The sequence below is a fragment of the Sander lucioperca genome, chromosome 4 (assembly GCF_008315115.2).
Source record: "Sander lucioperca isolate FBNREF2018 chromosome 4, SLUC_FBN_1.2, whole genome shotgun sequence".
Taxonomy (NCBI): domain Eukaryota; kingdom Metazoa; phylum Chordata; class Actinopteri; order Perciformes; family Percidae; genus Sander; species Sander lucioperca.
This window is the reverse complement of record NC_050176.1, coordinates 20,309,469-20,321,024: the sequence shown is the minus strand read 5'-3', so window position 1 is coordinate 20,321,024 and position 11,556 is coordinate 20,309,469. Positions and strand designations below refer to the sequence as shown.

The 11,556-nt window shown below is 39.3% G+C and overlaps 1 protein-coding gene across 1 annotated transcript; it reads right to left on the bottom strand.

The window, feature by feature from the left end:
• Positions 1-242: 242 nt before the first annotated feature.
• On the bottom strand, positions 243-9,121 carry LOC116051748 (cytochrome P450 4V2). Its single transcript, XM_031302320.2, has 11 exons — positions 8,865-9,121; positions 8,622-8,734; positions 7,711-7,796; positions 5,349-5,539; positions 5,148-5,217; positions 4,922-5,048; positions 4,642-4,815; positions 3,090-3,192; positions 2,219-2,353; positions 907-1,086; positions 243-756 (listed from the first exon to the last, which is right to left on the bottom strand). The coding sequence occupies exons 1-11, from the start codon at positions 9,052-9,054 to the stop codon at positions 578-580; spliced, it is 1,548 nt and encodes a 515-aa protein (XP_031158180.1). The 5' UTR covers positions 9,055-9,121; the 3' UTR covers positions 243-577.
• Positions 9,122-11,556: the final 2,435 nt, after the last annotated feature.

Below are 11,556 nucleotides of genomic sequence, written 5' to 3'. Positions count from 1 at the left end.
GTTTGTAACTGTAATGAATACTGTATGTAAAATTGTTTGTTATTAAGCCCTGCTCTGCTCAAAATGTGTCTCATATTCATCCATATACCATACACTCTTTCTTCAAATTAAAAAATAAAACATTTTAAGGCATTGCAATGAATGAAAGTAACACCATTCATGTCACTAATGAGTTTTAAAATGACCAGGTCGTTTTATTAAGCTAACACACACTTACTCTGCAAATGCTATATTTTTAAGGCTTTTTATTTGATACCCAAATGCTATCATTATCGTTTAAAGCATTTCATTACTTAAACTAAATAACATATTTGCACAGTTTATTTCAAAATTCAAAGGATCTCAATTTATTTTCATGTGGTTCAGTTTTTGTAATGATGTTATTATTTTGTAATTATGATCATAATGATGAGTAGATTCTAAAGTTTAAACACCATGGTCACTCACTACTCTCCCTAAGGGTATTTAGAAACATCCACAGTATCCACCACCATTAGAATTGGGCAGGATTTTCTGTAAATAAAGGCCACGAGGGAAGGGGAATTTAGAAAATAGCTTCTATGAACCAGAGCAGCTGCTAGTTTGATGAAGTCGGGGGTTTCCTCTTTTCCAGTTTGATCACGATGCCCTTCTCTGGTCGCAGGATGAGCTCTCCTAACGGCCGCAGCTCTTCACGTGTCTGACAAGCTTCAACGCTAAAGTTACGTAGAATGGACGCCAAGATCACCTTTTCTTCCATAAGTGCAAACCGTTGACCTGTGGCAGATTATACACACACACACACACACACACACACACACACACACACACACAGAGGTTATCTGGAGAGTGTCTTTAAAGAAACTCAGGAAAGTATGCATGGAGACAGATCAGTTAAACTACAAATGAAACCTGTCCCGTTCTCACCGATACAGTTGCGGAGTCCAGCGGAGAAGGGGATATACGCATACGGAGGCCTTCCCACTGAATTCTCAGGCAGGAAGCGTTCAGGCCTGAACTCCTCGGGCTCAGGGAAGTACCGCGGGTCACGGTGGAGAGAGTAGGTAATGATGATGGCATTGGCACCTTTGGGCACCTTGAAACCATCTACAGTTACAAGAAAAAAACAGTTACTGTCAGAAGAAATGGTCTCTGCCCATCACTAAACAGGTTTTGTTTTACATAAAATCATTATGAATTTCACTGCCTCAGCTTAAGCCGTTAGAAAACATGACAGACAGATAGGAGGCGTTCAAGTACTAAAACAAAAGGCTTAATTTTAAGATAATATCTAGTGTATTATACTTTTATCTCTTATTATTGTACTTTGGCCATCATTTCATTATCACAAGGATTCAGATAACATTATAATCACCAAATTATTTGTTGTGGTCTGGGTTAAAGGTGAATCACCACTACAAAGTCCAATGTCCAAAACAATACATGTTTCAGACTCCTGGTACCAAGATACCAAGAACTCACTCAGAGAGTTCACTGTTACGTAATATTTTCTGAATTACAGCCAGAACTATGAAATAACACCTAAGGTGTAATAAACCTGAAATGTCCTTTAATATGATGCTTGTGTTGGACTCAAAATATGTATGCAAAAAGAGTCCCTTTGCTTAGTAAACAAGTACAATTTAGTGTCAATGGTAGTTTTTTCACAAAAACTGCAAATCAACAGCAGCTAGATGTATGGATTAACAAACGCATGGTAGATGCTATTAGCAAGACTAGAAAACATGCTAACACTCATTTCCGCAAAGTTGCTAACTGGCTAAGATTTGATTAGTGTGATTTCAGGTGTCTTTGCTTCACAATTTATTTCCAGAATCCTAATTGCTATACTTTACTCCCACACTAGCTCCCATACTGTACTCCTATTCTAACTCTACTTCTTTTTAAATCAAAAAACTTCTTCTTGGCTTTTTATTACCAGACTTAAGATCATCTCTCGCACAGTGCTATTCACTCTTTTAGCACACAAACTGACTCTCTACCATATATTACAATCCTAAGGGGCCTTGTTTTATCATTTTGAAGACACTCGGGAAAGAGGTGGCTCCAACAACACCCTACAATAAATGTTATATGTTTATATATATTCAAAGGAAAATGACAGAGGAAGCCTGGCCTCCCTTGGCTGCTTATAACAAACACCACTGCCTTGAGGGATTTGCACTTAGCAAAAAAATTTCACACTTCATTCAAGTGTCATCGCTCATCTGTAACTCACTGATGTGGCAGTCTTCACCGATGCTGCGGGCAAAGAAAGGCACAGAGGGAAACAGTCGCAGCGCCTCCTTGATCACACACTCCAGGTATTTGAGCTTCTTCAGGTCCTCGATGTTTACGGGCCGGTCAGATGTACCTTAGCCCATTAAACAGGAAACACTGTTAAACTCTTCAGCACAAAATACAGATGAAGTCAGTTGACAGTTGTTAATGAGATTGTGCTGCAGTTTCCTGCTGTTGCACTTTCACCTACTTCTATATCATTGACATAGTCTCTACTTGGCAACCTCCTATAGTAGATAAGCTTCGGATAGTACTGTATTGTTTAAAAGTGGCACACCCAATGGATGTGTTGCGTGTATTCGTTAAGACATAAGGTCAAGGGTCTATACTGCAATCATTTTAATAGGCGATCAAGAATTAATAAAAAAAATATTAACAGAAGAAATTCATGATTTAACTAGGTGAAGTAAGGTAATGTCATTAAAGATTTCACATTGAAAAGGAAATGCTGAGAGTATATCACAAACTGAATGCTTCTATGCTTAAGGACAAGTTTGGATCCTTAAACCGGTGCAAACTTAGCATGATTCTTAAACCAGTGTAAACTTAGCATGTGTTGTTGCTACAAGGCCATCTAGTTCCATCATGGAAAAAAAAATGCACGGTAAATCCAATAATTCAATTTTTCTCTATGTATTTTGGCAAGGATTTTCACAGCTATTATCCCTGTGTAAGCTCATCTTGGCTTGGAAAGAACAAATGAATCTGAGCAAAAAGATGAGTCTAAAAGGCCTTCGGGCAGCAAAACAAATGATGTCATGAAAGTGAGAAGGCGTGTGGTGACAGGGGAGAGGGCATGTTACAGTTACCGAAGACCTCCTGAAGCTCTTGTTGAACTTTCCTGTGCGCCTCAGGGTGGGAGCCCAGCAGATGTATGGTCCAGTTCATAGAGGCTGCTGTAGTATCATGTCCCTGCATACAGTAACGAGGGCAGTTAAATACAGAAAAACAACACATATTTACAACGGTAAAGCTGCATTAATTGTTATAGGGGTTTTGGGGCCACTTTGGGGCAGAGGAAAAAGCTTCAAACTCAAAAATGAGAGAACGTTATTAAGTTATTATGGTGAATATGCAAATGTTTGCCTATTTGCAATACACATTCAGCAGACACAGAGCAATATTAGCATTGATTTGGTGTTGGGTTTCTGGATACCCAGCAAATGTAAGTCTAATATATTTTGGCCTCCACCAACTCCTGAGAGAAATATCTGGCTCCTTAGCAGTTAAATGCTCCACTATGTTATGTTAAAAATATTGAATAGTGCAGCTTTAAGTATTTTTTTACTCATACACTGCGAGTTGTATTTTTTTTCTTTTTTCTCAGTGTGACATAGTACAAACCGGTGACAAATAGGTGTAACACAATATACAGACATTAACACAAGACATGAAACAGTCAGTTATGATGTAAATATAAAAGTTTTTGTTATTTTTGTTAGTATTGTACAAATTGTATGAAATAGACTGTCCTCCCCACAAAAAAGCCCAATAAGTTGTTTGTTCAACTATCAATAATGACTCACATTTGCTTTTATTGTTAGGCGGCACCCTCTAGTGACCATAGTAATTATGACAGGAACAAGCCAGAAGTATGAGAGCACAAAACTCAGTTTAAGGGGTTGAGGCTTAAAGGGATACAGCTACGACGACGACAGTTAAGTTTAGGCACCAAAATGACTAGTTAGGTTTAGGGTTAGGGTAGTATATATCCACGACGTTCCACTTCCGGGATTGCTCTCGTTCTGCCGGATATTCCGTCGGATGTCACTCTTTTTGAATGTCCGTTTTCGGATGTCCATTACCTTCCACTTTCTTTGTGTTGGCATTCTAAACTAAACGGTCAATTTATGAGGACTATAGTTAACTGCTCCTCAGATCTCTGCAGGGTGTCCAATCTGAGTTTTCTGTTGCACGACTAACAACTAACAACTTTTGAACGTACACATGTTCCACCAAAACAAGTTCCTTCCCGAGGCTATTTTGTAGCAGCACCGTGGCTCCACTTGGTGCTTAGCGCCACCCAAGATGATTGTGATTGGTTTAAAGAAATGCCAATAAACCAGAGCACGTTTTTCTCCCATCCTGGAATGTTGTGTGGACTAGCCAGACCCTCCTCAGCAGCGCTTTGGAGGAAGGGAGGAAGGTCTGGCAAAGAGAGACTAGGGTTAGGGTTACTTAAGTTTAGATATGAGGACGGAAAACGCTCCTGTGGGTCGTATTTCCTGCCACCGCTAGGGGCGCTAATTTATGAAATGCTGCTATGGGTCGTAATACCAGAGGAATGTGCAGGTATGTGTGAGGAGGAGGAGAAATAAATAACTGATTGTGAGTTGTATTTCTACAACTCTCATTACCAACCTCAAACATAAAGGTGTCCACTTCTTCCTGAACGTCCTGATGGCTCATTTTGCTGCCATCCTCATATGTGGTCTTCAAGAGCATGTCCAGAAATGCTCGTCTTTTCTTCGTGTCCTTGTCAGAGTCACTGTCTGATTCATTATAGGAAATGTTCTCCATTCTTTCGTGGATCACCTGAGACGAAAGCAAAGTTAAAGCTGATTGTGGATTCTGCTTCATTTTAATGTAATAAACGCTGAGGACATCCACTGATTTTAAAACCACTGGCTCCTTTACTCACTTTGTATGTAAAGGAGTGCAGGATCTTGAGGGTCTTGTCATGCTTCCGACCCTCACCAAAGTAGCTGTACACAAAGTCAGGCCAAAACCAAGGAGTCCTCTGTCTGCGGCTGACAATGTCACTCATTCTAGGGACAAAAAAAAACAAAACATGAAATAATTGTTCAGATAGTTATTCCGGTATTACTGTATTTGTGTGATTAAAAAAGAAAATTAAAAGAACTCACTTGTACACGCACTTAACATACTCTGAGTCAGAATTACTCTGGGCATAGATTTTTTTCCCCATTGCAGTTTCTGAAAAAACACATTGTTTGTTGGACATCTTTCAATACAGATAAGTTAACATTTGCTATGCCCAAACATGGGTACAGTAAATGGTTCATCCATTCATGCACAAGTTCACATTCAATGGACATAATACTCACCACAGATGATGTCCAGGGCACACAGGGTTATGTGGCTGAAGCAATCAAATGGACCCTTCCCCACCTGCTTCTCCAGCTTCTCCACCAGGATATCTGCCTGCTCGTTCATCACTTCCAAGAAGTCCGTCAGGATGGAGAAGTGGAAGGTGGGTGTCAACATCTTTCGCCGCTGACGCCACTTAAGGCCAGTGCTAACCAAAAGAAGAAGGCATGAAAGAGAGTTAAAGGGTGAGAGAGAACACAAGACCAATGAACATATTCTTCATACGAAATGTAATCACCAATTCTTAATTCAATAATCAGGTCAAGATTTTTCCTTTGACATTTCGGAAACACTTTGGTCCGTAATAAGGTACTTTGCCGGCTAGGGCTGCACAATATATGGGTTTTTTTAATCGTCATCGCAATATTAACTGCCGCAATACACATATAGCGAAAGGCTGCAACATATCGCAAAAGACACTCAGAGAATTTGTATCAGTGGAAAACTGCATTTTAAAATGTAACTGTCATTTTTTTTTACTGTTGCCTTTTGTGTTCAATGTTCAATTTGTTCAATAAAAGAATGTTGGAAATTAAATTCCCTTCATTTGTTTTAAATTCAACAAGCATTTATTATATTTTAGCAGAATACTGAAAGCAGCGGAAATGCAGAACTGAGTATACTTTAACATGTCTATTTATCGCAAGTAATATCGTTATTGCAATATTCAACAACATTTTTTTTCCTCATATTAGGCAGCCCTAGTGCCGGCCCACCCATCTGGGTGGAGACTGGCTGGGTCGTCAGAGCACCTGGCTGCACCTGAGAGGTGGGAGTGGCAAAGGGCACAACAAGGCTGCTCTCCCAGGCTCAGTTCTCTCTGGCTGGGCATCCTCAACATGTCCTCATGGCATCCACACCTTTGCTGTTTAATTTAGGTTTTTACACATGTTACAAACAACCAGCCATACACCACTAACCACTCCCATATCCCCTCACCCCATCTTATTTTTCTTATTAATAAAATACATTAATTTGTCTTTTGAAACCATTGTGTGTGAACTCCCTATTGTTACAAGCCAGTCTATATTGACGACGTTTCATTTCTGGGATTGTTCAGGTGCCGCCGGAGGTTCCGTCGGATGTCCCTCATTTTCGGCCGGATGTCCCTTACCTTCCATTTTCTTTGTGTTGGCATTCTAAACTCCTGCCGATTTATGAGGACTATGGTTAACTGCTCCTCAGATCTCTGCAGGGTAAATCCAGACAGCTAGCTAGACTATCTGTCCAATCTGAGTTTTCTGTTGCACGACTAAAACAACTTTTGAACGTACACATGTTCCACCAAAACAAGTTCCTTCCTGAGGCTATTTTGCAGCGGCACCGTTGCTCCGCCCGGCGCTTAGCACCGCCCAAGACGATTGTGATTGGTTTAAAGAAATACCAATAAACCAGAGCACGTTGTTCTCCCATCCCAGAATGCTGTGTGGACTAGCCAGACCTTCCTCCGCAGCACTGTGGAGGTCTGGCAAAGCGAGTTACAAGCCTGAGCCTAGTTTGTAACAGTATCTTAAAAACCGATTAACAGGTTAAAAGCAAACTAAAGAGCTACCTTTTTAATCTGGCTTTTGTATCTGTATCTGTCTATTTATGCATGTTAGTCTGTTTTACTTATCGGTGTATGTTTTAATATACAATGTTGGAGTTTGTATCTATTTATAATCCTGCTTCTGGTATTTCCTCACTGTAAAGATGAGATGATGAGATTTATGAGAGCGTTTCCTCAGCTACTACTTATTATTTTTTATTTTTAGTGAATGGTGTTATTATTGAGTGTTTTATTAGTTACAAAGCCACGTTATGTGTTGGTGACCCCCAGGCCTTTCCACTGAACTCGTCCATCAGCCCAGTTTTTTCCACTGCAACTGATTGAGAGTTTACTGAACACATCTAAGACCCAGACGGTGATCCCTTTCCTTCTCAGACACTCAGGCGTGCTTTCCTATTCTACCACCTTGAGGTTGAATAAGGAACTGATTGCACAAGATTCCCTGGGAATAAACCATATTGATTGTTATCCACCCTCAGGCCAAAATTTCCACTTGCATGTAAAATACTTAGAAATCAAGCGACATATTACCATGAAATGAATTGTTGCAGTAATTTTTTCAGTGTGAAAATACTACAAACTAGTATGCATCTGGGACATAGCTATGATCTTTTTGTTTGTTTTTTCAAAAAACCCACAGTTGTCTGAGTTTGTATGCCTGGACTATGTTTTTTTTCTTCTTTTTCTCTCGCTTTTAAAAAAAAAAAATCTTTTCAGATCAACACTAACATCCTTTTAAGATTAAGCAGAGGAGAGCAACAAGTAAATACCTAGTAAGAAGGCCAGTTCCAAGCCAAGGGTGGAGGAATTTGTACGCATAGGATTTCTCCATGTGAACAGCGTTGGTCAGAACCGTCTACAAACAATAGCAAAACAAAAATGTACGAAAGAGCCAGCAATTGAACAGCAAAGTTCTAGCTAGAATGGTGACAAGTAATGTAGCAGAACAGTGGCAGTGTGTAAACATGCAATGCACAGGTATCCTAAATACTGCAGGTCACATACTGTAACGAAAAACAAGGTTAAGCAAACTTGAGTTGTTTGGCTAAGTTTAGCTGCAGTGCAGCAGCCTCTGAATCAATGTGTGAGTCGGTTTACATGCATGAAAGTGCTTCAATGCTTGAGTGTTATATCTGTAGCCTACAGACACTTTGACTGTTGAAATTTTTTTTTTTTTTTTTTTTTTACTTCTTTTCGGTTGCTGAGATTACATATTACAAGAAAAGGCATGTGCATACAAGTGTAAGTAAGTAAATGAATCTATTTGGCAGGTTCATACATCAGTGTTTCCAATTCGTTTCAAATAATGCCAAACATATGTTTCCCTATTCATTTTCAGCAACGCACCGCCGTGATGAACAAGTCAGGTGTCTGTGGTTAGTTCACGTGTCTGAAATAACAGCAGGACAGCCGAGCTTCAGTTTTCTAAACTGGTAAAGTCAGTTGAACAGGTGATCCGTCATCTGATCGATTACAAACATGCTCTGTGACGAGCTGCGGAGCTCGTCACAGAGAATATTCGGTTAAAACAAAATGGTGGTTCGGTTCTGCCCTTCATTGTTCTCCGTTCTCTGTGCGTCACTCCACATAAAACACTTCCAAATATATGCTTTAAATTCTTGCCACCACCTGCCGTAATATGGTAATTTAGGAGGTAATGTGTCAGTCACTGTAACGTTACCTCAACTGTTTCAGGATGAAATAGGATCACAAATGGGATTGGTCCAATCCAGAGTTTAAATAGCGGAGCATTCGCGAAGTCACGGGTAAAGTCCATAATTTGCTGAAAGAAATCTGAAACAAAGAAAAGACATCAAAGTAATGCCGCATTAAGTAGACAATACATTCATTCATTCATTTAAGGCATATAAAATGCTCCTGTAGCATAATGTTGGTTGTTGTTTTTTTGTTTGTTTTTTTTTACCTCCTGCATTGTATTTGAACTGGAATGCATTTCCAATAAAGAGATATGTTCCGTCGGCCTGAGGAATAGGCTTCATCGTGAACCATTTGTGCAGGTAACCGCTGAGCAGCTTGTAGGTGATGTAGGTCAGAATAGCTATGAAGATGCTGATTCCAAGTAAAGGTGCGGAGTAACTCCCGAGTACAGCCATGTTTTTGTTGTATGTACAATATCTGTGGGTGCAGCATAGACTGTGCAGTGGCCTACCAGGCTGTCCTTATGAATGGGTGCAGTTTGCTCCTCCTTTGCTCTGCAGTCAATCCAGTGACAGCTTGCTGGGTAAAGGGGCCCACTCTGTTTAGTGTTATTTATTGCTGTTGGGCATGGTATACTAGGAGATCCATAAAAAAGGGGCGATAGGAGACAGATTCACAATTACTGGAATGTGGGGGAAAGGTATTGAGGTAAATGGTATAAATTAGCCTATAGGCTATAATAAATATGTTAAATATTTACCTTATTATATTGACTGAAACTGACTAAGGCCTTATTCTCTCCTTGTCTGGTAATTGTTAACATATTTCATGTCAGCTCCAGTCTGATTGGTTAATAAATAACAGCCTAATCTTTGTGCTGATAAAAACAGGTTTCCCTGTTGTAATGAATGTAAATAATATTGCATACAGTTTAACATAAAGCTCTCTTTGCAGAGGCATTTTGGTCTTGATTTGAATGAGATGACGTTTTTATCTCATGAGGACATTTAGAACATTTATTTTACAGTAAAGTTTTACTATTTCAAATTGTCATTTTATACATTCATCATGAATACTAAATTACTAAATTATTATTTATTTGTAAATTCATTATGTGTGTGCTTTTCATTGTCATTATTTTACAAGCTGATTCTAGTATTTTTGAACACAATACGTTTGAATTTTACGCCAACAAAATATTAAAAATGTCAGCATTCCTTCGCGATAATTATCTCCCTGGCATTGTGGAGAAGACTTTAAAAAAAAATTCAGACATTTATGATGATGAAATTGCTGAATCTGAAAAATGTTCTGAATATGAAAAATGTGTATATTATGACAACGATAGAGAATGTTTTGGCCAGACTCATGATATCAGTATTTTGAAAATCTTGACAAAGATACCTTCAAGGGTGGGGCTCTGACCTTGATCTCTTCTTTATCTTGCAGACTGAGCAGGGTACAGGGAGGCTTTGCCCAATGTTGTAAAACATGGAATATTTTGTAAAATATAGAAACTTTATATTAGGCTACATTTGTGTGGTGTCACTCTGTTGTGTTGTGATTGGTGTGTCTATTTTTCTATTACATTTAAAACACAGGAATGTAAGAAACTGTAAGATACTGTAATCTTAGTAATTAAAGTAGATCTGAGTAATGGAGGCGGAAATGAATTCATAAAATGAATGTTATTCTGATGTGTGTATGCATTTGTCAGCCATAGGCAGTGCTAGGGAGGGGCTTGGGGGTGCTGTATAGCTACCCCTAGGATAGCCATAGCACCCACGAGCACCCCAAGGAAATGTATGTGGTTTATTTATCATTTTTAACGTGTGAATACTATCATTTCTAATTTGAAAAAAAATAATAAATATATTTATTAAACTAACAGATTATTTTTTTACTAACAAACAAAGCCATAACAGGTGATCTGATTCGTCCAAAGGGTGCAGCACACATTGAAATTTGGACCTTTCACTTCCTGTTAGCCAGAGCAAAATGTTTTGGAAACTTAGCATTAACAAAGCATGTGGAGACCATAGGTGGGGACTCAATCCAAACCTGGGCACCAAAGTGATTGTGAACCTTATAGGGTTAATACAGGTGATGTTAATAGGTGTCATGAAGGTGTAGACACAAAGCTAGTCACTGACCAGAACCCCTGGACATGAGGAAGGGGGCCTGCCCATGATTGCTGCTGACGATGCTAGCATTGTAGTAGATTATATTAGCATTGTTTTGTTAAGAATATATCTAACGACAAGTGCATGATGTGTTTTTTTTTCCTGTTGCCTATTAAACATTTAATGCATTTGGTGGTTGAGGGGCACAAATTCTGATTCCTTATAGTTATCTATAACACGATGCTCATTCGTTTAACATTAGGTCTATGGAATGGAATACTGTTGATTCATTAGCCGAGGTGTTGGTATACCTGGTGGCATGAGATTGTGATCTTAGAATGAGGTTGAAATGTGCACAAACGTATCTCTGTTGCTTGCTCCTTGTGTGCAAGCCCTGCCTTTGGCATATTTGTGTGAAATGTTATATGGCAGACTTTTGAACCTTACATCTGTATCTCTTGAGCTGAATGGCTCGCTTTGTGTTTAACACAAAACAGTCTATATCAACGATTTCCGGGATTGTTCAGGTGCCGCCGGAGGTTCTGCCGGATGTGTCTCACGTTCCGCATTCTTTGTGTTGGCATTCTAAACCCCGGTGGATTTATGAGGACTATGGTTAACTGCTCCTCAGATCTCTGCAGGGTAAATCCAGACATCTGTCCAATCTGAGTTTTCTGTTGCACGACTAAAACAATTTTTGAACTTCCCGAGGCTATATTGCAACAGCACTGTGGCTCTGTCCGGCACTAAGCGACCAAGACAATTGTGATTGGTTTAAAGAAATGCCAATAAACCAGAGCATGTTTTTCTCACATCCCAGAAGGCTTTGTGGAC

Excerpts from the sequence above, each read along its gene's own strand:
- LOC116051748 (XM_031302320.2), bottom strand. The coding sequence starts at position 9,054 with ATGGCTGTACTCGGGAGTTACTCCGCACCTTTACTTGGAATCAGCATC. Across the intron at positions 2,354-3,089 it reads AGAGCTTCAGGAGGTCTTCG|GTACATCTGACCGGCCCGTA; the intron begins GTAACTGTAACA and ends TAATGGGCTAAG. Across the intron at positions 1,087-2,218 it reads CGGTGAAGACTGCCACATCA|ATGGTTTCAAGGTGCCCAAA; the intron begins GTGAGTTACAGA and ends TTGTAACTGTAG.